The following is a 22,779-nucleotide window of genomic DNA, read 5'->3' as shown; positions in this document are numbered from 1 at the left end:
TACATACATAGATACGAATATGTATGGACCAAAACTGCATCATATTATCCTTCACCCAGACACACAAGGACAGAATCAAAGAGTAATTTCATTTGTCTCAAATCCCCGGCCTAGGTTTTAAGGAAAAACACTGTTTAAGATATATGTTGATATATATATCAAGTATGACATGTATGAAAACCCTACTTTCAATTTATGTCAAATAGCTTCTAACGTGAAGAGGAGAAATATGCCATTATCCAAAATTTTGCCGTGAATGCTGTGCAAGATCACGTAGATTCATAGAAACATGGATTCATGGGATCATAGAATTGCAGAATGGCTCAGGTTGGAAGGGATCTTAAAGATCATCTAGTTCCAACCCCCCAGGGATACCTCCCACTAGACCAGGTTGCTCAAAACACCATCCAATCTGCCTTGAACACTTTCAGGGATGGGGCACCCACAACATACCTTCTCTACTTAGAAGAAGTTTCTGAGATTATAGCTCAATGATATCGAAATTTGTCCATGTGGGGTTCTGATGTCTGATTGCATTAACAAGACATATATATGTGATTTAAATATCTGATGTTATTTTCTCTCTTTCTCTTCCTCTCTTTTTTTTTTTTTTTTCTCAGAACAAATTATGACATCGACATCTAAAGGAATTTTCCGGCCATTTTTGATTATCTTCATTGTCCTTGGTTGTTTCATGGCATTTATACTAATTTATATTAAACCAACAAACAGTTGGATCTCTGGTCCTATAGAATCAGCCAGCTCAGTTTTGAAAATGAAGAGCTTCTTTTCTTCCAAAACTGATAATGTTAACGAGACTACTATTTTGATCTGGGTTTGGCCATTTGGTCAGACATTTGATCTAACATCCTGCCAAACAATGTTCAACATCCATGGGTGCCATCTGACTATTGACCGCTCACTATATAACAAATCCCACGCAGTTCTCATTCATCACAGAGACATTAGCTGGGATCTGACTAATTTACCTCAGCAAGCCAGGCCACCATTCCAGAAATGGATTTGGATGAACTTGGAGTCTCCAACTCATACTCCACAAAAGAGTGGCATTGAACACCTCTTTAACCTGACCCTGACTTATCGGCGTGATTCAGATATTCAGGTGCCTTATGGCTTCATGATGGTCGGTACAAGTTCCTTTACATATGAAGTGCCAAGTAAAGAAAACTTGGTGTGTTGGGTTGTAAGTAACTGGAACCCTGAGCATGCTCGAGTCAAGTATTACAATGAGCTTAGCAAATACATTGAAATCCATACCTATGGGCAAGCCTTCGGAGACTACGTCAATGACAAAAACTTAATTCCAACTATCTCTACTTGTAAATTCTACCTTTCATTTGAAAATTCAATCCACAAAGATTATATTACTGAGAAACTTTACAATGCTCTTCTGGCTGGATCAGTACCAGTTGTACTGGGCCCTTCCAGAGAAAACTATGAGAATTACATTCCATCAGATTCTTTCATACACGTGGAAGATTTTCTCTCCCCAAGAGAGCTGGCAGAATATCTTCTAATGCTTGACAAAAATAACAAGATGTACCTTAGTTATTTCAACTGGAAGAAGGATTTCTCAGTGCATCTTCCTAGGTTTTGGGAATCACATGCATGTCTTGCTTGTGATCATGTGAAAAGACACCAGGAATACAAGTCAATTGGAAATTTGGAAAAATGGTTTTGGAATTAATGTGTGTGTGTGTGTATGTGTCTGTGTGCGCGTGGGCACTTTTTTGAAGAAGCCAGAAGGATCTTTAGTCCAAGTGGAGATGAAAGGAATAAGAAAAGAGAAGAAGGAAGAGAAAACCTTATGTCATGGTTTATCAGCTATCCTCTCTTGGCTGTCCTATTTATATTTTGTAAAAGATTTTAAAGATCATGAGCAGCAGTCATCAATACTCAGTTTTAAATTATAATGTACATACTAATTATGTGCACTGAAGAATATTTGATTGTTTACTATAATTTTTAAACAAGATTTTTCACATTGTCTATGAAGTATGCCTCAGTCTTGCACATAAAGTAGTCATTTTTAACATTTTTTTCATTTTTTTTTAAGATTTTATTTGCTTTTTAACCTATTTGGAAAACGAGGACACGACTCTTAAATGCCATAGAGAATTTTAAGAACATAATTTTCTGTTCTATTCTGAAATGTGTGTAATGTTTTAAAAAACAGTAAAGTTTTTTTATGGGTCATCTTATATTTTAAGAACACAGTGAAGTTCAATATCTGTCATTATTCCAGTGTGATCAATTGCACCCCTTTTTAAGGGTGCAGAATGTAGAAATACAGTTTTTTAAAGGTATTACAATAGCAGACACTCTGTTTCTAAAAAGGATGAGTTTCCTAAGAAACAGCTCCTAGAGTTACTTTAGGAATACGTTTGTTACCCTCTGAAGAGTAGAGAAGCCAGATATAAACAAGATGAACAATCTTAGTGATCAAAGCCTGATTCGTCCAACTTTTGAATGCATTCAAATGCAGCATGTCCTTAAGTTTCCTTGTGTTTCAAGTATTGTTTACCTGAATCAGGGCTGTAATTGGTGTTATACTGATACAGAAGTAAACAGATTTTAATATAGGCATTTGATCGCATCAGACTCATGCACTGAATTCAGCTGGTAATAGTAAACTTTTAGAAATAGCTTGTTAAAAGATTCTAGAAATTTCTCTCTCTCTTTTTTTTTTCAATTGTCAAATTTCTCTCCAATTCTGTAAAGATCTGTTGAACTGTAATTATAGTTGGACTACTTGCTGAGTGGTGAGTTTCTTTTCTGAAAGAAATATGATGAAAATCAGTAAATAAGTTATGAAGATGACATATTCAACTATTCAACTCATTAAGCTAATGAGTTTTGTTTTCTGAAAATATTTTGTTTGACAGGTATAAACAAATGCATTCTTGAGAACAGTACATGCTTTCAAAATCTGAATATACAAGCAGATTTTTAAGTATTAAATTTGCTCTGATAACAAATACAGAAATGTGATGATTGTCATGATTGTTAAAAATATATCTGTTTCTAATGTGTGTCATCTGATTTTATTACTTTTTTCTTTCAACAGCTAAGACTTAAATTCTGGATTGCTGTGTATAGTACAAGGTTAGTTTAATGATGTAGACATATGGATATATTTTGATACCAACTGAAAGCCAATCAGCTTTTTTTTTTTTTAGGTCAAAATATTACAGATTACAGTTTCTACTGAGTTGCAGTCAGCTCTCAGAATCTAGCGTCTACTATTTTGATATGTTTTAAAATCATACTAGAAATGTGAATTCTTTTCTGACTATATTATCTCTTCTTTAAACTACAGAAAGAGTTGTAAAAGAAATTGAAGTAAAAGAAATGTTAAAAGGTACAAACTCACTGGTAAGCATCACACAGTACAATTAGTACATTGTTCCAATAGTTAACAGATGAACATTGAGTTCAAACTTTCGAGACTTAATCCTAAGAAAAAGAAAATAACATGTAAAAAGCTTGAAACATGAAGGTATAAAATGCTTTTCATTTACTGTGAACAAATACACGTCCTGCTACTAAAGTAAGGTCTGGTAAAAGAAGCTACATACAGAAAAGAATGAAAAAAGTCTAAAGGTTTAACTGGAAAAACTTCTAGTTATGTGATGCAGAAGACCTTGATCAAGCAATGTAATTGATAAATACTTAAGATTAAACTTGCAGACAACAAGTTTGCTGCAATAATGGATCAAGTTATAAGTGATGATAAGCATTAACAAACAATAAAGTGATTTGTGAGATACTTTGTTTACCCCAGGCTGGAACAGAAACATGGAAGGCTGTAAGAGTAATATATTTACATTTCTAAACTCAGAAACTCCTCTGAAAATCTTACAGAAACACTTGTGTTCTCCCTATGTTCTCCCTATGTCTCCATTTAAATATTTATTTATACTGTGTATTGTTGTCTTAAAAAACTAATTTACAAGATACTGTGAACCTCCTAAATTCACCAGCATTCCAGCAGGAAACAAGATGAGCTTACCTTGCAAATTAATGCAATATAAGGAAACCCAGTCTTCTAAAATCAAGTGTTGACATCGTTGTAATGTGAATAATATTTCTATAATTTTGAAGGCAAGTGGCTATTGCCCACAGGAACAAAACCTTTCTGTTTCTTCATACTTTTTGATTTCAGGGCTGTGAAATTATCAGCTGCTGATTATGGCACTGCTTTGGCTAGATTACCTGATTTCCTTGATGCTGGAATTTGGAAGTTCTTTGCATTGACCTCAGTGGAAGTATATTCACCCTTTGGTGAACATGCGCAGTCCCTTATTTCATTCCTCGTTCCAGATAGCGGGAGTTGTGCTGGGCATTACAAAGCCTTAGTCAGAGGAGACTAATTCCTTGGCTTCAAGATTCAGTTGATAAATTCTTATATTAATAACAAGTAAGCACAATAATGAGATGAGATGGGAATATATATTACTTGTTACTATCAATAGGAGTATACACTGGAAAGTTTTGAAATATATGCTAAGTGTTAAGCCTGTTAGTAATATTGTTACTTCTGTGAGCACTGGATCCAGTCAGCATGGTTAATCTTGTGCTGAATTTTAAGGTACATGACAGTCTTTTGCTGGAACTGGAAACAGAGTCGTTCTTGTCACAAAAACTCTACACAAGCTTGTATACTTTGCCTTCAGGATGCATTACTTGAATTGTTTCAAAGATTAATAAAACAGGAGAAATTTAAACCAGATTGAAATGACTAAGAATCATGGTCAAATCCTAACAAGAGATGTGGCCCTAGTGCCTCACTGATATTCCTGAAGTGTGTGGTCTGGAACATAAGTGAGTCAGCCATTTTATGAAGATTTTAGGGGGATCTACGTGTATTGTCAAGCCTTAAGCAGTCCTGAATGTAAAGAGCTTTGCTGACAGAAGCTGTAACATCTTCAGGCATATCCAGCCTAGGTGGTAAATGATGGAAACAATGGATGTAAATTATCTGAACTTCGTGTAAGCAAAAATGCAGTCTGCCTGGACCTACACACCTAACTCACAGAAGATTGATTCCAGTCTGTCTGTGCTCTTTCTCTGAGCCATCCTACATGAACAATTAGTGTAATGGGTTCAAATAGTAAATCACTGTGAAGGAGAATGGGCAAAAACAATTAATTATGGAAAGAAAAATTACATGGAATTAGTTAAAATGGAAAACAAGGCATTATTTATGCCATGGTACCATTGTCAAAAGAAGATAGTTGTAAAATAAAAGAGAAATTAAAGATGAGAAATCACATCAATTCTTACTATTTTCTTAACAATTTTATTTCAGCCAGTCAGTTCATTTTATTTGCCAGCCCAGTAATCCAGCAGCATACTTACTTGTCACACATTATATTGTCAGTCATTGAAGAGAGAGAGTAATCATTATTCTTTCTTTTACTATACCTTCTTTTGGTTGTTTTCAGGCACTCTGTGCTACACTGAGCTATCGACATTATACTGTCTTAATCAGTGTGGAAAATAAGATCCAAAACAGATAAAATGCTAACAGCAGATGCATTGCTATCCCACTGAATGTGAACAGACATCAGACAAACTGGCAGCAGATCCTTCTAAAGCAGACTTTTCCTTTCATTTCACCAACACTCAATGACCATAGCAGCTCATGCTCAATGTGAGATCTCCCTTCCTTAGTAAATTCTGGTCCCCAGTTTCTTTGAATGTCTCTTGCCATCCAAGGTGGCTGAGATTGCAATGAACAAGCAGCCTGAGTGAGTCCCACAGACCGTGCAAGAAAGAACCAGCAACATATTTGGTTTGTAAGAAATACATCAAATGAAAAGAAAGAGAGGTAGAATATGGATGTGGGGCTGCAGACTTCGTGCAGACTGAGCACTGTCTGTGTGACTGGCACTGCTGATCACAGTAGACAGACGGTTACTGGCTCTAGCTACTTATGTTCACTTCTCAACCTGGAATTGAAGAAAGAAAAAAAAAAAAGTACCATATACTTTTCTCTCATCTCTAATAAGGCAAGCATCAGTTAAATAACCAATAACTGTTGCTGATTATTCAAGAAAGACACTCCTATTGGCCTTGCATTATCTCTTTTATTAGATAAAAATAGCATTGGGGGTGGAAGACTGAAGTCTGTCAGTAAGTTAATCATATTTCCTGTTTGACATGAAGAATTCTTAATATCTTTTTTTTTATTATTATTTTGAAATAAATCCTTCTGCTCTTATGCAACAATGCTTTTTGAACCTAGTTCAGAAAGGACCTTAAGCACATGCATATGACCATAAGACTCAAGCACATGCTTAAATTTAAGAGCATCTTAAATGCTTTAATGCACTGGGGCTTCTAACAGTATATTTTTATTGTCTTTGGGAATTGTGCCAGAGAGCACAGTCTATAGCACAGGCCAATTTGTGTGTCCTTTTAGCATCCATGTGTCTATTCTGTGAGTGAACTGGCTACTCCAAATTGAAAACTCTTCAGACTAATTCTGGCTTAGTGCTTATCCATCAGACTTTGGCCCTACTCTTCTGCTTCAGCGTATAACATGTGCCACCATCACCTCATGTCATCCACTCAGCATGGCACCCAACCTTACAGCCTCCCTGTGCTGTGTACTTGGGTGTTGAATACAGAGGTGAGAGGAGCTGAGACTTGGTGAGATAGTATTTAGAATACTCTCCTAGGAAGAAAGTATAAAACTGGTCACATCTGCTTCCATTTAACCCAGACTGAGTATGTCCTAGAGGGGATGCGCCTAATCATAGAACAACCATAGAATATCCTGATTTGGTAGGGACCCATGAGGGTCATCAAGTCCAACTCCTGACTCCACGAAAGGCAACCCAAGAATTAAACCATGTATCTAAGAGCGTTTACCAAATGCTATTTGAACATCTAAACGTGAACACCTGATTTACCTCTTATTTGCTTTCTGAGGATAAGAAAAGGCATATAATTGAAAAACAGCATGTGGTCTTTTTCCCACTGTTGAGGAAATGTTTGCATCCTTCATCTTGGAGAAGTATAGAACCAGAAACAGCTGAGTTGTAAGTAAATGAATTGGACTACTTATTTAAGCTAAACTAGAGGTTTGGGAACTAGAAATCAATAGCCTGGGAGAGACAGAGGGCACCAGTGTGTCTATGCAGGCTGACAGGGAGCCTTCTGACCTTTAAATCTAATGGTGGAAGTTAGTCAAATATTCAAGTGCTTTCTTCATCCAAACCAGTAAACTATTGAGAAGAGAATCTAGGTGAAGTACTTGTTTATCTAACAGTTGGTGGGTATTCTTATTAACATTGGATGACAATTCTGCTTTTTTGTTTGTTTTGTTTTGTTTTTCTAATATAAGTGTTTTTTAGATGTTAGACCTCAATCAATACAAATACAATTCATACAAAATGGTTGTTTAAGCTTCATCTTTTACTCCTTGCTCAGGCAAATATTCCACTGAAGTCAGTAGCTGATTTGGGACATTCCCATTCAGTAATACAGGATGAGCCCAGAGTGGAATTGCTAGGGTAGAAAGCAACCTTCTCATTCGTGGATGTTTTCCTTCTAATATTTGAATAAATAGTTCTAGTGCTACAGCCCATTCTAACTTCAAAGAATCAGTGTAATATTCATACTGGTTAGACATGTTCATAAAAAGTACAGAAATGCCAAGAAACTGATTAAATATACCATGCAGTAGTAATTTTAATTCATGGCACAAAAGCCACAGAGCGATACAGATAATAAAACCATAAACTCATGAGAAATACTTAGTTCTAGAGACATCATCCTGTGGTTTCTGTATTGAAAAAAGTCAATTACTCTATTGGAAAGCTATTTAATTGAGAAACCTTTATGTTGCCATATTCTCCATGCAATTAACTGAACCCAACAGTTTCTGTGCAATGAAGAGTTCAGAGATTTGATCACATGGCAGAGCCTTTCACCTCTGGGTTAACTGCCTGAGTTATGAGTAGGTTGGTGCAGGTGGCTATTTGGGAACCTCTAGCAGGTGATACTGTGATCTCAACCAGGCTTCTCATTCCTACCTTTAGCCAAGGAGGTAAAGAACTAAAGTGAGACGCATGTAACATCTTTGTGTATTTCTCAGTGCACAGACAGGGTGACCTAGGGTGCTCCCAGTCCTGCAGTCTGCACCATGCCTGTTTGTGATTACATAGAAGTCTCTGTTGTCTTCAAGAGTATTGGCATTTCTTTGAAGTATGGTGCTTGTCTGTACAAATGAAGTATTCATACCTGGGGAAACTCTTCATTAACATTCCTAAGTAAATAATTAGTAAAAAAATCATCTAATCATTGCAAATTGGCAGAAAAAGCAATTGTTGGTTATTCTGTATATGAATTAGTCCAGCATAAAATAGGCTTTCATGAAACCCTGTCCCCCTGACTTGATACAGACAGTTTGGATCTATACACAAGGACATGCATGACAGCAAAATGTGAAAGATATACCATAAACTAATGCTTAAATCTATGAAATTGGGATAAATTTCCTACAGAGCCTTGAAGCTATAACTAACCACTTAACAGTCACCAAATGAAAATGTTCCCATCAGTCCTTTTCCTTATAACATGGTATGAAAAGCCTGTCTGATATATGTATGCTGTTTGGTAAATAATTTAACCATAAAATCTATATTTTCCTTTGCTGTTTTCTTTTGTAATGCATATGTTAAATGAGATTAAAAAGTATGGAAAGTTAACTCCCTTGGTGCAGGTTAATGTTTCAAGGATTCAATGGATATCCTGAAGACAACAAAATGAGAAGATTTTCCATCTATACAAAATCCTAACGTGCCAAACTGCTTCCAGTGAATACTAATAATAATAATTAAAAAAAAAAGTTACATATGTCTTTTTATTAGGATTTCCAAAATCTTCTATTAACGCACTGTAATTTTGCACTATTTTGTAAGAAAATTAAAAAAAAAGGAAAAAGAAAAAAAAACTGACAAAGAAAGAAAAAAACCTCTAAAAATAGATGCCAAATGTATAGTTTGTAAAATACTATTTTTCTTATATAAGGTGTCATCATATAGTGAATCTAACTGTGTTATTGTAAACTGTGAAAAATGTGATGTACTGTTGTGACACAGCCTGTCAAGGGCCATTTCTAACACACAGATTAGTCACCTGGACTTGTTTGTATATGAAACATATTCATAAATCTGATATCACTTTTATACTTATTTTTTGTAGGCTATTTTTCCACATTTACAACACAACTGTTATTTTATATCAAACATTGATTTTGCTTTAAAATATTGTTTAAATAGGTGGGTGGGTGTCTTAAATGTGCCAGATGTTCAAAACTGTAACAAGGTACTTCAGAAACTATTCTTTGCAAAGCTGTAATGCTGCTGAAATTCAAAATGTTTTGTTGAACAAGCAGGCATACTGCCAATAAACAATGGTTTCTGGTCCATGATAATGGTGATAATGTTACATTCGCTAGGATAAATGCCTAGTGGTTATGAGCTGCATTTCCCTCTCTTTCTCTATGTTGGGGAAACAATACTGGGTGCCATAGCTGAATGTCATAGATACTCAGCCACTTGCATGATGTGCCATGGACTTGACCTCCAAAATATATTGTTGAGAATTAGGAGAAAAACCCTAAAGCTGCTTGTCCTGATTCAAACCCACATGGGGCATGGATCATGTTAACATGGGATTGCACTCAGAACTGGCACAATCTCCGTAAAGACAGTAAGCTGTCTGTGTAGAAACATGGGACCACATTTACTCTCCTAGTGAAAGATCAGGACCAAAGTTCCTTTCTTGTGTATTTGAGCTTACACACGTAACATTGAATGGGATCTAATATGAACCCTTTATTCATGTTCTCAACTAATAATATTTCTTGTACTGACAACTTAATCTTTTATATGTTTTAAATAGCATACATAATGCATAAATTCATGTGTAAGAAATAATAACCATGGAAAACTGAATTTTAATAAAAGAATGAAAACCATTCTTATCTGCAGGCACATTTTAAGATGCCACGTTAAAAGGAAATCTTGTAAAAAGCTGTATTTTTTATTTGTCAGTGATTGTATATTTTGCCCCATGATGTTTTATAACAGGAATTCTACCAAACTGTTTCTTCGTTACCTTCAAACAATATCATCACCCTGAGATGCGTCCAAAAAATGTAGAGGTTTAACCACTGATGTTTTTCAGTATATTTTTAATTTGATGTTGTTGTTAATCTTTGTTCTGATTACCTATAACTATGGTCAGAATTTTAAACACAATTTGACTGCAGTCAGAAGATACCTACTGTATGAAACCATAGGTAACTGTAACCATTTCATGGACTTTCATCATTTATGTGAAATTAATCTTTCTGAACTCTGATTCTGACATGGTTAATAAGCAGCTCACTGACTCTTATTTATTGAGCACTGGAATTCACCCCAAAGGATAAACAGTGAATTATGTAAATAATAGTGCTCTATATAAGCCTAACAAATTATTGTAATAGGTATATTTAAAATAAAAGAAAACATTCTAAGTGTACTACAGTCTTTGATCATTATTTTGTAGGTCTAATGCCATTCTTTTTCTTTTTGTAGTTCTCAACAAGAGCTGGATCTAAAGATTGTTGCTAGTCATTCCCATGACTTCTGGCTAAGATTTCACAAACAGTATTTTGCTTTTTTTTAAGTAGTTACACACAAAATCCTTGCAAGTGGTCAGGGTCAGAATGAATTCATGTAGATTCTTGTATGACTTTCCTGTGTACAGTAAGCAACATAGCTAAATCATTATGGTACTACTGTTGAAGTTACTTTGCCTTGCTTTTGACGATGCAAAGTGGCACTCTCCTTGAGCAATCATTTGATTCTCCTGAAAGTACAAGACATTTGCTAATGCAAAATGGGCTTTATTAGGTCTACATAATCCTACAAAACAAATGATCTTTAAAATTTCTCAGAGGATCATCAATGGAGAAGTAATTTACATGTTCATATTTCATTGCATTACTGTACAAGTAACCTACATTCACAGAGCTTAACTGTATGTCTACAACAGCAAGTGGTTAACACGGTGTCAGTTTTATTTCCAAGTATGTACGCAAAAAAATAAATAAAATTGAAATATCTGCCAGTGAAATAAATGTACTAACTAATGCAGCATTCCCAGTAGAACAGAGCATTTGGTCCCAGTGGTAACAAAAGCAAGGCAGAATATTATTTTTGGCTACAGTGCAACTTGTAGAATGGGTTAGGGTGTTCAAAAATCCTTCTCCCTCCCATTAGGTGGGTAATTTGCTTTCCACCTGAGTTAAAGCTTTGCTAACTTGGATACATTCTTTAAAAGTTTCTTACATTTATGCCATTTGCTCAAACCAGAATTATCATTATCTTCAACTTACCCATGAAAAATGCAGAGGCAAATTATTTTTTTTTTAATAGTACACAGGAAAGAAATCCCTGTCACATTTCATTATTCACTCCTTCTCATTTCCTCTTCTTACACTCAAAAGCCATATCAAAAAGTCAGACCATGACAGCTAATACAACCTTCTGCCTTTAAAACAGAACTTTTTTTTTTTTTCCTCAAATGATCCATTTCATCCTCCCTCTCAAACAAAAACTCCCTCTGCTTATACTAACTTATTGGACATAAAGCCTTACATGTTTGGAAAACCAGGTCAGAAGAAACTGACTTAGTGATCTGCCTCTAGAAGCACATCCCTGAAGTGAAAGCCAGAAGTTGTCGTGCACAGAAGGTGTGCAGGTTTCTAGCACTGCCAGCAGCAGGATTCCAGAAGCTGAAACCACATCTATGAGTGATAAGGCTGCTGTGGGCACGACTTCCTCATGCAGTAAAACAAGAAATAACCCCACATTAGCTTTACACAGGCTGGTACTTTGGCACAAAACAATGCATTGAACTGAACATGAGCCCAATGTGAGTCTGAGAACAGGCTAGCACCTCTCAGCAAAGCTGATGTAGAAGTTAAAGACAGACAAGTAGTTACAGCACTTCTGGGTCCATCAGCTGGTTGCACCCTTGTGCACCACATTTCAAAATACCCCATGTCGATTCTCACTCACTAAAACAGCAGCTTCCTTCCAAGTCTAATATTTTCTCAACACATATTTTAATTCCAATAAAGTTTTTGGATAGAATAACAAGCCTTTAGGCAAAAGACCTGGCTGTAGCTTAAGATATCTCAGAGCAGATGCCTGCATGTAGGTGTGTAGAGGTGCAATGAATAAGTTCCCACTACATGAGAAGGAGTCACAAGTTAAAAAAAGTAAAAGGAGTCTGAGAGCAACTCATCTCACCTACTCTGTCTTCATCTTCAGTCCTGCCCAAGATCACATTAAAAAAAGAATATATTATCTAGCAGTTCAATGACAATTTTATTACAATTAATTTTTATGTACAGTGCATCAGAAAATAGAAAGCTGCTTGTTTTGAAAGGTGAAAAATAAGTTTCCATTTTTTTCAGTAAAAATTAGTTTTTTATAATGTTCTAATTGATGTTTATGAAAGATCAAAATTATTCTCAAAATTTTTGCTTTTAATTCAAAACTTAAAATAATATGAATATTTCCATAATGACTAAATAATATTAAGACTAATTTGAGAAACTCCGCACTAATTTCAACACTTTTATGAGATATTTCTTTTTCTCAAAGGAGGCTGTTTTTCAATGACAGGATTCTTGAATGAGGAAAATGTCATCAACAGCATTTTCATTCTTCGCTTGGCCTCTGTCATCTGAATTCTGTCATGTGTGAAGAGCACATACTCAGTGGGCTGTGGTTAATCAAAATGGAAAAGTTGTTGCAAAAGGTTTCAAAATAATTTCTATATAGTCACAGACTCTCTGATACACCACAATCATGTTATTCCTGCAACGGGAGCAATCATCTAATAGCTCATTGCCATCTTTCAGACACATTCTTTCAAGGTACAAAGTTCACTTTGGTTTATAAGCTGCTCAGTCTTGTTTTCCAGCACCATCACAGTTTCTGGCATTTGTTGACACTGTCTCCACCTTACGTCAACTTGGTTTCCTCAGCCATATCATGCCCTCTCCTTCTGCACTGAATCTATATTTTTGCATTCTATTTTGACAGAAGAAAGAAAAAATAATAATAACATGTACTTCCAGCTAGAATGATTCAAGCCCCGTACACTTGAACTAGTGAGTCCTATAGTCCTACATCACTGCCCCGTCATTGTCATTAAATTAGATTTAATTCACCGATAAGTGCACTGAAATGAAATCTAACAAGGTACATTGAAATCAGGTGCTTTTTAATTGGTTCTGCTTGTCAACCAAATATATTGTAATGCAATCAACTGGATGTGTCAATCACATCCAGAATGGCAATTTTACCCTTGAAACCTTTTATTCCAATATTGCTCCAAGCTGTCATGTGGTTGTACTGTACCAGACCCAGTCCTGAGCTCAAAGACAGCAAGCAATACTAAGGGGACTGAGCAATATCACAGGATAACCTTGCACTCAGATGTTATCTGAGATTTCCTGATTAATAGAAAAATAAAAATCAGATACAGTTAGACATACCATACAATTTACTACAGAAAAATCCACCTGCACAGCCCCGTCTCATGTCCAGCACCATTTATCAACTCTGTCTCAGCACAACCCTTGAGTTTGCACCTAGTGTCCTGGCTTTTGGCTAGCACAGAGCACTGTGCGGTCCCACGGAGCTCTCCAGTGCCCCAGACAAGCTGCCTAGTAATAATGAAGAATACACTCATCTCCAAGCTTTCCTGAGAGCTGGATGGCACTGCCTGGTGAGGACTGAGGCAGGCTTAATCCTGCAGGACACCCACTGGCCATACAAGATCTGGGTCAATGAGAGAGTGTTCAAAAGTGCAGTTTCATCTTTTTTTTTTTTTGTCTTTAATGTTGGATGTCTGAAAAAATCTTTTATCTTCTGTTTGTTTGATATTAAAGAGCATGCTCTTTTCCACTAGCTCTGAAAGCAGTGGCACTTAATATTATCATTCAGAACCTCTTACAAAAATTACAGATCCGAAACTTTAATCTTTGTAGTGATTTCACGTCTCTGATGCATTAAATATTAGTGTTTGAGATGAATGCTTTTCACAGATAAACATATTGTATAGCAAGACAGAGCTCTTCCACCTACTTTTTTTTATAAGGCTCAAAAATGTACTTACAAATGAAAACACAGCTCATGAGCTTTCTTATCAGCCAAAAAAAATATGCAGGAATGTGCACCATAATGATAATAATGATAACTCTTGCTTTTTCCAATCTTCCATTCAACCAAGGAGATCAAAGAGTTAATGAAATAGATCTGACCCTTCAGCATTTTTAAAGCTGTTTTTCCTTGATAATGCAAACTGTAGACATAAAAGGCTATAAGACTCCTTCCATACTTAAGAAAATCATCTGCACAAGTGTTTGCAAAATTGGGGCCTTTAATTTCCAGACAAACTGGTGTCTTGTGTAAATACTCATGTTTTCATCTCCCTACCTTAAAGAACTGAAGCAGAGTTTATGAATGACATATAGCCCACTTCAGGTAGTCAGGCTGTCTGCTCAGCACAGTGCAGCCATGAGCAGGAGGAACTAGCTCAGCTATTGTACCACACAGTATGCATACATACCGATGTAACCACCTGCCCACACCACTCCCAGCACCTGGGCAAGCTCACCTTGAGCCACTGCACTTCTGAAAGGGATCTGCTAAACCCCTCCATCCAAGAAATCTTTAGACTTCTCCCTCAAGGTTAGTATTTTTTTCTCCTAATGTAAGAAAAACGTCTTTAGGTGATTTTCTGTATTTCTTAATCCTGTAATGAAATCTGTGACTAAGTTACCTGGGAGCCTCTCCCTGTGGTGAACATTAACTCATACCTTTACAAAGCAATTGACTACAGCTGACCACATCATTAAAAAGAGGTGTCATTAACAAGGAGATTTTTGTCTTAATCTCTCAGGAAAAGCAACCACAGCTTGTCTTCAGTGAAACGTTTAGATATTTTGGAAAACCTTTAATGCTGATATCCGTACTGAAGAGATGGCTCCTTTCTCCCTTCCCATTACTTTTCTACCCTGTAGCCCCCACCTTTTCTTCTGCCAACTTGTTAATGTCAACTTGATAGTTGAGATTTACTACAGGACTGGAAAGGGCATGTTTTGAGACAGAATGCCCAGAACCAGCCATTCTCAGTAACTTGAGCATAATTTTTTCATACCTTACCTTAAAATTACTCAGGAAGCAGTTTTGCTGCTTAGAATCATGGTGCTTCTTAGTTAATGTACTCCTTCTCACTGAAGCCCATCTCATCTTGTGACAGCACTGCTCTTCAGCTTAAAAGAGAAAAAACTGTTTTCTTCCTCCCTTAAATTTACCATCAAGATGTATTTTCTTAGTGTTGCATCCCCTCTCTGTTTTCAGTTTGCTCTTCCTTTTGCTTTTCACATCACAGTTTTGCTATGCCCTGATATTTTTATCTGCCAAGAGCAATTTATCCTTCCTGAATATGAGTGACTAGACTTCTACACAGCATTCGAGATGCTCGGTAGTACCAGCTTCAAAAGTACTTCTCTAAAATGATTGACCCGTTTTCTATCTCTCTTCCAGTCCCCTCCCCAAAGAGCCCTTTATTGGAGATGTCTCTGGCCTTATAGCGATTTTTTTATTGCTCTCCCAATAGCAGATTGCTTCAGCTTGAGGGCATTTCCCAATTCTCCTCCCTTAACTGTTTCTCAGTCCCTTATTCCCACTACAGAAGAATTCCTTTCATTCATTTACCAGCTCAGCACCCTAATATTATCTAAAAACCTTACGTAACTTTTGTTTTCCTATTTTAACATATTAGCATAATATAATTGAAATTGCTTGTGAAGTCCAGAAACATTAATTTCAAGGCACTGTTGATTGCATTGTTCTAATACTTGCAGTAATATCTCCACTGTATGATATGACACCCTCCAAAACAGAAAACAGGCTTAATAAGCTTTATCATCTCCTCTGAAGCTAATTACTTCTGTGGCTTTCACTTCACAACACATTCTGGTTTTTAAAAGTTCCTCAAAACATCCCTCTCCACCACCAGTTTTTACCTTGACAACACACTGCTCATTCTCAATTTATTTCCTAAAACATAACAATGCCTCTCCACAGCAGTCATTCAGTGAAGTTCATCACCAGCTCCATCCCCCTTAATAGACATTTAATTATTTTAAGATCCTTTAGCAGAAGAAGGAATGAAGCCTAGTTTTATGAATTCAGGTCCTGTAGCTGGATTCTCTAGCATATAATTAGGTGTGATGTCTGATTAAAGCTTTTCTCACAATCAGGACATTCATAATAGCTCTCTCTTGTGGATTCCCTGGTGTCTCTGGAGGGCTACATTCAGAAGTCAGGCTTTCTTCCAGAAGGAAGACTTTACAGGACTGTTTGAACTATCTAGTTGCCCATTTCAATGAATGTTATATGAACATATTATCTTCACATCTACATTCTGTGGAATTGTCTCATATGCTGATAAATTTTGAAATGTGAAAGATACAGCTAAACAGGGAAACATAGGTAGATACATATAAAGGAGAAAGTAATCATTAGTAAAATCACTAATCACTTAGTAAATAACATTTCCTAAGCCTCATATCCTTAGGAAATATCTATAATATCTCATTCTGATATATAGCTCCTTCTACCATGAAGCATTATAAAAATCTACCATTTTCACACCTTTAGAGAAACACAAGCTCAACTTTCACCTCCCAGGAAGAAACAAGAAAGACAAAAGCCAGCTTCTATGCTGAAACAACTACTGTTTCACTTTCAATCCATTTACAAAGCTCCTTCTTCATCAGACTCTTGATTTTGTAAGAATCACATTACGTTCCTTTTGTGCAATATTTCTCTTCTTGTCTTACCTACAAAGACAGTATTTCCCAAATGTCCACATACTAAAAAAAAAAAAAAAAAGAAAATTAGAATGACAGCTAAGAGTTTTTCCTAAAGAACAACCATTCCCCAACTGTTCATTAAAATACAAGCCGCTCACAAGTAAGTACACAGCCAAACAGGCATTAAAGAAAAACTATTTTGGGAAGCCTACTGCACTGTACATATGGGCATCTGCTTGTATCTGCTCTTGGAGACAGACCACTGGGCTAGGTGGACTCCATGTCTAACCCACTTTGATCCTTCTTATGCCCTCATACAGAAGCATCATGGTGAGCTTGCCATGATAGCATCTGAAATCTGACCTACCAATGCCACAGTTTGTCATTCCTGGAGACCAATGTCAGCACCACGTTCACTGGCCGACTTCTAAAACCTCTCTCGTAGATATTTACCAGTCTGTGCGCACTCTTCAGGCAACCCCGGTGGCACGCTACTCAGATATGGCAGCAGGTGGCAGACTGCCTAATGGTATCGTTTCTCTCAAAGCAAATCTGCTGTGAGAGTTAATTGAAAGCTTACCCGGCTGTACCTGAGTTAGCTCACAGAAGCGCTAAACAGCAGGCTGCCAGGGATGTGCAAGCCAGCTACACACCTCGGAGGCAGCAGCATGTGGATAAAGCTAATTTGCCACTGCGTTGGCATCATGACATTGTGTGTGGTACACAGGCAGCTGAGTACCATATTTCTCTACAAAATTCAGACGTTAACTAATTCCAGAACCAGCACTGGACTCTGAGAGCCTCAGAGAAGTGGAAGATACAGGTTTCTCAGTCCTCTTTCACGAACATCAGAAGACTTGTCCTTGCTTGTGTATATGCATTCCCACAGATTTCAGCCCCACAGAACTGCCCTCCTTGCTGGTCCTTCAAGTGACTGGGGAATACCCAAATCTGGCTTCAGTCAAACTATGAGCCATATCTACAAAGGTAGATACAGGCAGTGGGAAATGAATATATAAGGTCACTTTTTCCATCATGCCCCAAGCATTGTAATCTGATCTATATTATTAAATTGTTAGAGTGATCCCTAGTACCGTTTATGCCTCAGGCCAGCTGCTACACTCCAAGTATCGCTTTAGCACATTTCAGGAAGTCATCCCATGCCAAGAGGCATTTAATATGAGATTACTCTGTTCTGGAGGATAGACTTGACTAGACTAGCGTGGCTAGATGCTGGCTAGTGCCAGAAAATGGCTGTGGATATATTTCACTAGTATAAATGCAGTTAAAGGTAAGTACATATTTAAGCATTTAATATTATGTCATTTCTTAAATTCTTGATCCGTGTCTTTCTCATGAACTAGAACAATGTAACAACCCACCACCTACAAAATGGTATTGTCATATTCCCTTGGGGATAGCAATCACGTTACCCTGAAAGAGCTATGAACTCATTCAGGAAATTGCTGTTACAGTTCAGTGCGTGATCAATTTGACAACATGCTGACAATTCACATTCACATATTCACTGTGAATTTAACCTTTTAAGTGATAATTTATTCTTAATGGAAACAAAATTCTACAACTGATATTACATAAAATGTGAAACTAACTAATATCTAAATTTGGTCCTGCCTTCCCTCCCTTGATTATTATGAAAGTCCTCCAGAGTTCAACAGTGTAAGAGTGAATTGAGTCCTTCACGTATTTGGAGAATAGGTAGCTCTTGATTAAATGGTTCATTCATTATTCCGCACCACACAATATCTATTTGGGGATATACTTTTTTTCTTCTCCAAAATGATATTTTCCATATAATTGAAATAGAAGGCAAGACCAGGATGCTGTTCATACAGATATGCAAGATAAATAATAAGCAGAAGAAATTCTGTTCTTTTAATAAGTATCCGCTGACATTCCTTGAATCTAGTGACACATTCTTTTAATGACTCCAACAAGGACTGAATATTTTTATAGAAACATAGGAGAAGGGTGAATTATGTCAATTTGTACATCCTGAATGAAAGGAATCAAAGGAGTATTTGCATGTTTGCATACATAACTGACTGAAAGTCCATCCAAATTCACTTATTATTTCATATATCAACACTCCACATTTAAGGAGGCTGTTAGGAAATGAATTTGTCAGCTAGGTTAGAATGTTTCTGAAAGGTTATACTTTTTAGACAAAAATTGTGAAAACTACAAAAAAACTACAAATTAAAACAATTTGTAACAATTTGTAAGTTCTGTTGCATTGTTTTGTTCTGTTTGCAGTTTTAAGTAAAGAATGTGAAACCTAGTAGATCTAGAAGTTAGGGCATCAAAAGTTGAACAAAAGTGCAATGCTGATGTATTTATGACTATATGACAATTTCGTTCTGTTCTGATTTTCACCACAGTACCAAAATAAAAAAATAAAAATAAAAAACACTAAAATCACTTCACTGGTGCAACACTCCCTGATGTCATAACAAATTATGACTTTTTCATCAAAACTCAAAACTCAGTACAAAAAATCTGCATCACCATAGCTTCCACGTAGATATCCTGAGAGTTGGTTAGATCCTGTTAAAAGAACAATGTTTCTTATAAAAAAAATAATAAAAATAATTTAAAAAATCAAGTTATGTTGAGCTGGAATTTATATTCAGTATTCCAAGCTGTTCTAGATCAGTCTGTCACCAGCAAGATGACACTGTCTGATATCTAACACAGTGTGAATGAAAGGTACATATTTTGACATCTCTGTTTAAGCTACCCTCTGTCTCTGCCCCATCCTTCTTCCTCCCTTTTCTAGCAGAAACCTTAAGATAAAAAGGCCCTTCTATTCCATTCTTAGAATAGCAATATTTAACTGTGCCTACACTACTCATAAACTTTGAAGTGACTCTGAGTGTAGAAATATGTTTGTTTACCTTGTTTCCAGAATGGAATTTACGTGCCTACAACAGGATTATACTTCAGCATAATAATAAACACTCATACAACTGCAGGCAAGATGGGGGGAATAATTGATTGAAGCAATTCAGATTGCTTATTTTTTAATTTCTTTAGAATTTATCAAGTTACATTTTGATATTTAGTCAAGATCACTTTCCAGTTGTAGCATGTCTCTGAACCCACTAGCAATATCTTCAGAGTGCTTTATCCAAGATACTGTGGCCGAGCAGTCTTTTTGGGTCTTTCTATTTTATTCATTGAGGAACATCGGTAACAGAATATACCATTACCACAGTCTAGATTATCCTGCAAATAGTACAATGTTATTCCATGTGGCTTAAAAACAAGTATGCTGGGGGAAAAAAATAAAAAAAATAATTTAAAAAAAAATGGTTCCAAAATTATACATGTATTTTACATGGCAAGGTTTCGGTAGCAGGCGGGCTGCAGAGGTGGCCTCTGTGAGCAGAGCCCAGCAGCTGCCCCAGGTCAGATCAGAGCCAGCTCCAGCCGGCTCCAAAAGGGATCCGCCACTGGCCACAGCCAAGCCATGGAGTGACGTTGGGTGGGCCTCTGTGAGAGCAGATTTAAGGAAGGGGAAAAAAAATGCTGTGCAACAGCAGCTGGAAGAGAGGAGAGAGAAACAGCCCTGCAGACCCCAAGGTCAGTGCAGCAGGAGGGCAGGAGGTGCTCCAGGCAGGCAGCAGCAGTTCCCCTGCGGCCTGTGGAGAGGCCCCTGGTGGAGCAGGCTGTCCCCCTGCAGCCCACGGGTCCCACACGGAGCAGATCTCCACGCTGCAGCCCGTGGAGGAGCCCCCGGTGGAGCAGGTGGATGTGGCCTGGAGGAGGCTGCGGCCCATGGAGAGCCCCCGCAGGAGCAGGCCCCGGGCCGGAGCTGCAGCCCGTGGAGAGGAGCCCACGCAGGAGCAGGGGGTCTGGGGGGAGCTGCCGCCCGTGGGGGACCTGTGCTGGAGCAGTTTGCTCCTGGGGGATGGACCCCGTGGTAAGGAGCCATGTGGGAGCAGTTGTTGAAGAGCTGCTGCCTGTGGAAAGCCCCTGCAGGATCAGTTCAGGAAGGACGGCATCCCACAGGAAGGACCCCACGTGGAGCAGGGACAGAGAGTGACCGTGAAGCAGCGGCAGAGATGAAGAGTTAGGGACTGACCACAGCCCTCATTCTCCATTCCCCTGCACCACTTGTGGGGAGGAGGTAGAAAAGTGTGAATGGGGAGGGAAGGTGGTTTTAGTTTTCTTTCAGTTTCTCTCTGCTCTAGCTTGTTAGTAATAGGTAATAAATTTCATTAATCTTCCTATGCTGAGCCTATTTTGCCCACAATGGTAACTGATGTGTGATCTCCCCTCCCTCTCAGCCCACAAACTTTTCTCATCCTATTTTCTCCCCCATGGCCTTCTGAGGAGGGAAAGTGAGAGAGCAGCATGGTGGAGTTTAGCTACGTAACAGTGTGAAACCACCACACTAATATCTCTATGTTTTGTTCTAAGATTATGTCAGCATATCTTCTGGTCTTAGTTTTTGCTTTCTAAGATTGCTTTCTAAAATTTTTTTATATTGATTTTAAATTGATATCTACTTACTTATCTATTAAGTCTATAAAAATCTCTACCAAATGTTGTACTGTGCGTAGAACTGAGTATACTGCACATGTATGGGTCCCCTGTTGGACAGAACATAGTTTGGTAAACTTAAATTATAATTGAATAGACACGTAACAACATAAAGTCCCTGCCCATCTGTTTCATCCTTTAACTAAGTATTTTGGAAGGAAGCAATTCACCTTGGTAAGATCTCACAGTAAATTATGAAAAGAATGAGTAAACATACATGCATTTCTGTTTGTACTTGCATTATCTCTCTAGTTAGGATGAACTACATTCATCTGTTTAAAAATAATAAACACAAGAAATAAGTGATAAAACAGGCACTGTTCAAGAAGGCTGACAATGCTCATAGACTTATATTCTTTGCTGCAAAGTAACCTTTCTCTTGCTTCTGATAACTATGGACAATATCCTTACAATATCCTTACACTAACATTTTAGTATCCACAGGCTGCTGCCATGTTCCCACTTCTTCTCTTTTCTAGATTAAATAAAGCCAACTGCTTCAGAAGTACAGTTTTCTTTCATTTCAGTGGGTTTAGTGGTCTGTCTCCAGTTTTTATATAGATCCTTCTTTAAACATGTTGCCTAAGTTCCAGTTTTTCACCAGCACTTAACAGAAGAATTGTTCCCTTTATATACTATTCTTGCTAATATATCACAGAATGAGGTGCATTTTTTTCGTTATAACATCCCAGCAGGGATTCATGTTTCATTGGTGATTTGCTATAGCCCTCACGGTCTTCGCTGCACTATCTTTGACAACTCAGTTATAACTCGTTTTGTACTTAAACCTTTGATTTTGCCTTCCTGAATGTTGAACTATACACTTCCCTTTAGTGGATTTTGTTTCTCTGATTTCAGATTATTTCTTCAATTTATCAAGAACCTTTGAATTCTAATCTTTTTGATTCCTCCACAGGGCTTTCAAATCATTCAGCTCAGCATCATCTGCAAATTTTATAAGCTTAATCTTTATTCTGTTATCCAAATCACTAACGAGGATATTTTACCAGCATCAGAAAAAGCCTAAGGGACCTAACCTGAATTGTCCTCCCAGACTAAAAATCCCATTCCCTATGTTGTGTCCTGTAATGTTTGATGTGATGAAGGCTTTACCATTAACTATGCATTGCATCACAGCGTGAAATTAACAGGCTCCTCCACAAAGCTTAGCAGCTAGGACAGACAAAAGTAATACAGTCTGGTCCCTCTCTTTGGTTACATTAATATTTGCTGGTGTGATATTAAATTCAGGAGATTATAACTGATAAAACTCTAAAGCAGAT

The 22,779-nt window shown here is 37.2% G+C and overlaps 1 protein-coding gene and 1 long non-coding RNA gene across 10 annotated transcripts in view; one reads left to right on the top strand and one right to left on the bottom strand.

Annotated features, from left to right (window-relative positions):
- FUT9 (fucosyltransferase 9) overlaps positions 1–10,715 on the top strand; it is a 119,595-nt gene extending 108,880 nt beyond the window's left edge. For all 7 annotated transcript variants that reach the window (XM_013180190.3, XM_013180189.3, XM_048066649.2 and 4 more), the window contains one exon: positions 621–10,715. In XM_013180190.3, coding sequence (XP_013035644.1) covers positions 629–1,708 — 1,080 coding nt within the window. In that variant the 5' untranslated portion in view covers positions 621–628 and the 3' untranslated portion in view covers positions 1,709–10,715. The remainder of the gene's footprint in view (positions 1–620) is intronic.
- Positions 10,716–12,716: 2,001 nt separating this feature from the next.
- LOC125183125 (uncharacterized) lies at positions 12,717–18,840 on the bottom strand. Of its 3 annotated transcripts, XR_007164347.2 has the most exons (5): positions 17,295–18,840; positions 16,955–16,987; positions 15,270–15,379; positions 14,722–14,812; positions 13,045–13,130 (listed from the first exon to the last, which is right to left on the bottom strand). It is a non-coding gene; the product is annotated as an uncharacterized lncRNA (long non-coding RNA). The 3 variants fall into 3 exon arrangements; XR_007164346.2 differs by lacking the exons at positions 13,045–13,130; positions 14,722–14,812 and adding an exon at positions 12,717–12,819 and having other exon boundaries at positions 17,295–18,838; XR_007164345.2 differs by lacking the exon at positions 14,722–14,812 and having other exon boundaries at positions 13,001–13,130; positions 17,295–18,832.
- Positions 18,841–22,779: the final 3,939 nt, after the last annotated feature.

Source organism: Anser cygnoides, chromosome 3 (genome assembly GCF_040182565.1).
Source record: "Anser cygnoides isolate HZ-2024a breed goose chromosome 3, Taihu_goose_T2T_genome, whole genome shotgun sequence".
NCBI lineage: Eukaryota > Metazoa > Chordata > Aves > Anseriformes > Anatidae > Anser > Anser cygnoides.
The sequence above is the reverse complement of the archived record's forward strand: the minus strand, read 5'-3'. Positions and strand labels throughout refer to the sequence as shown.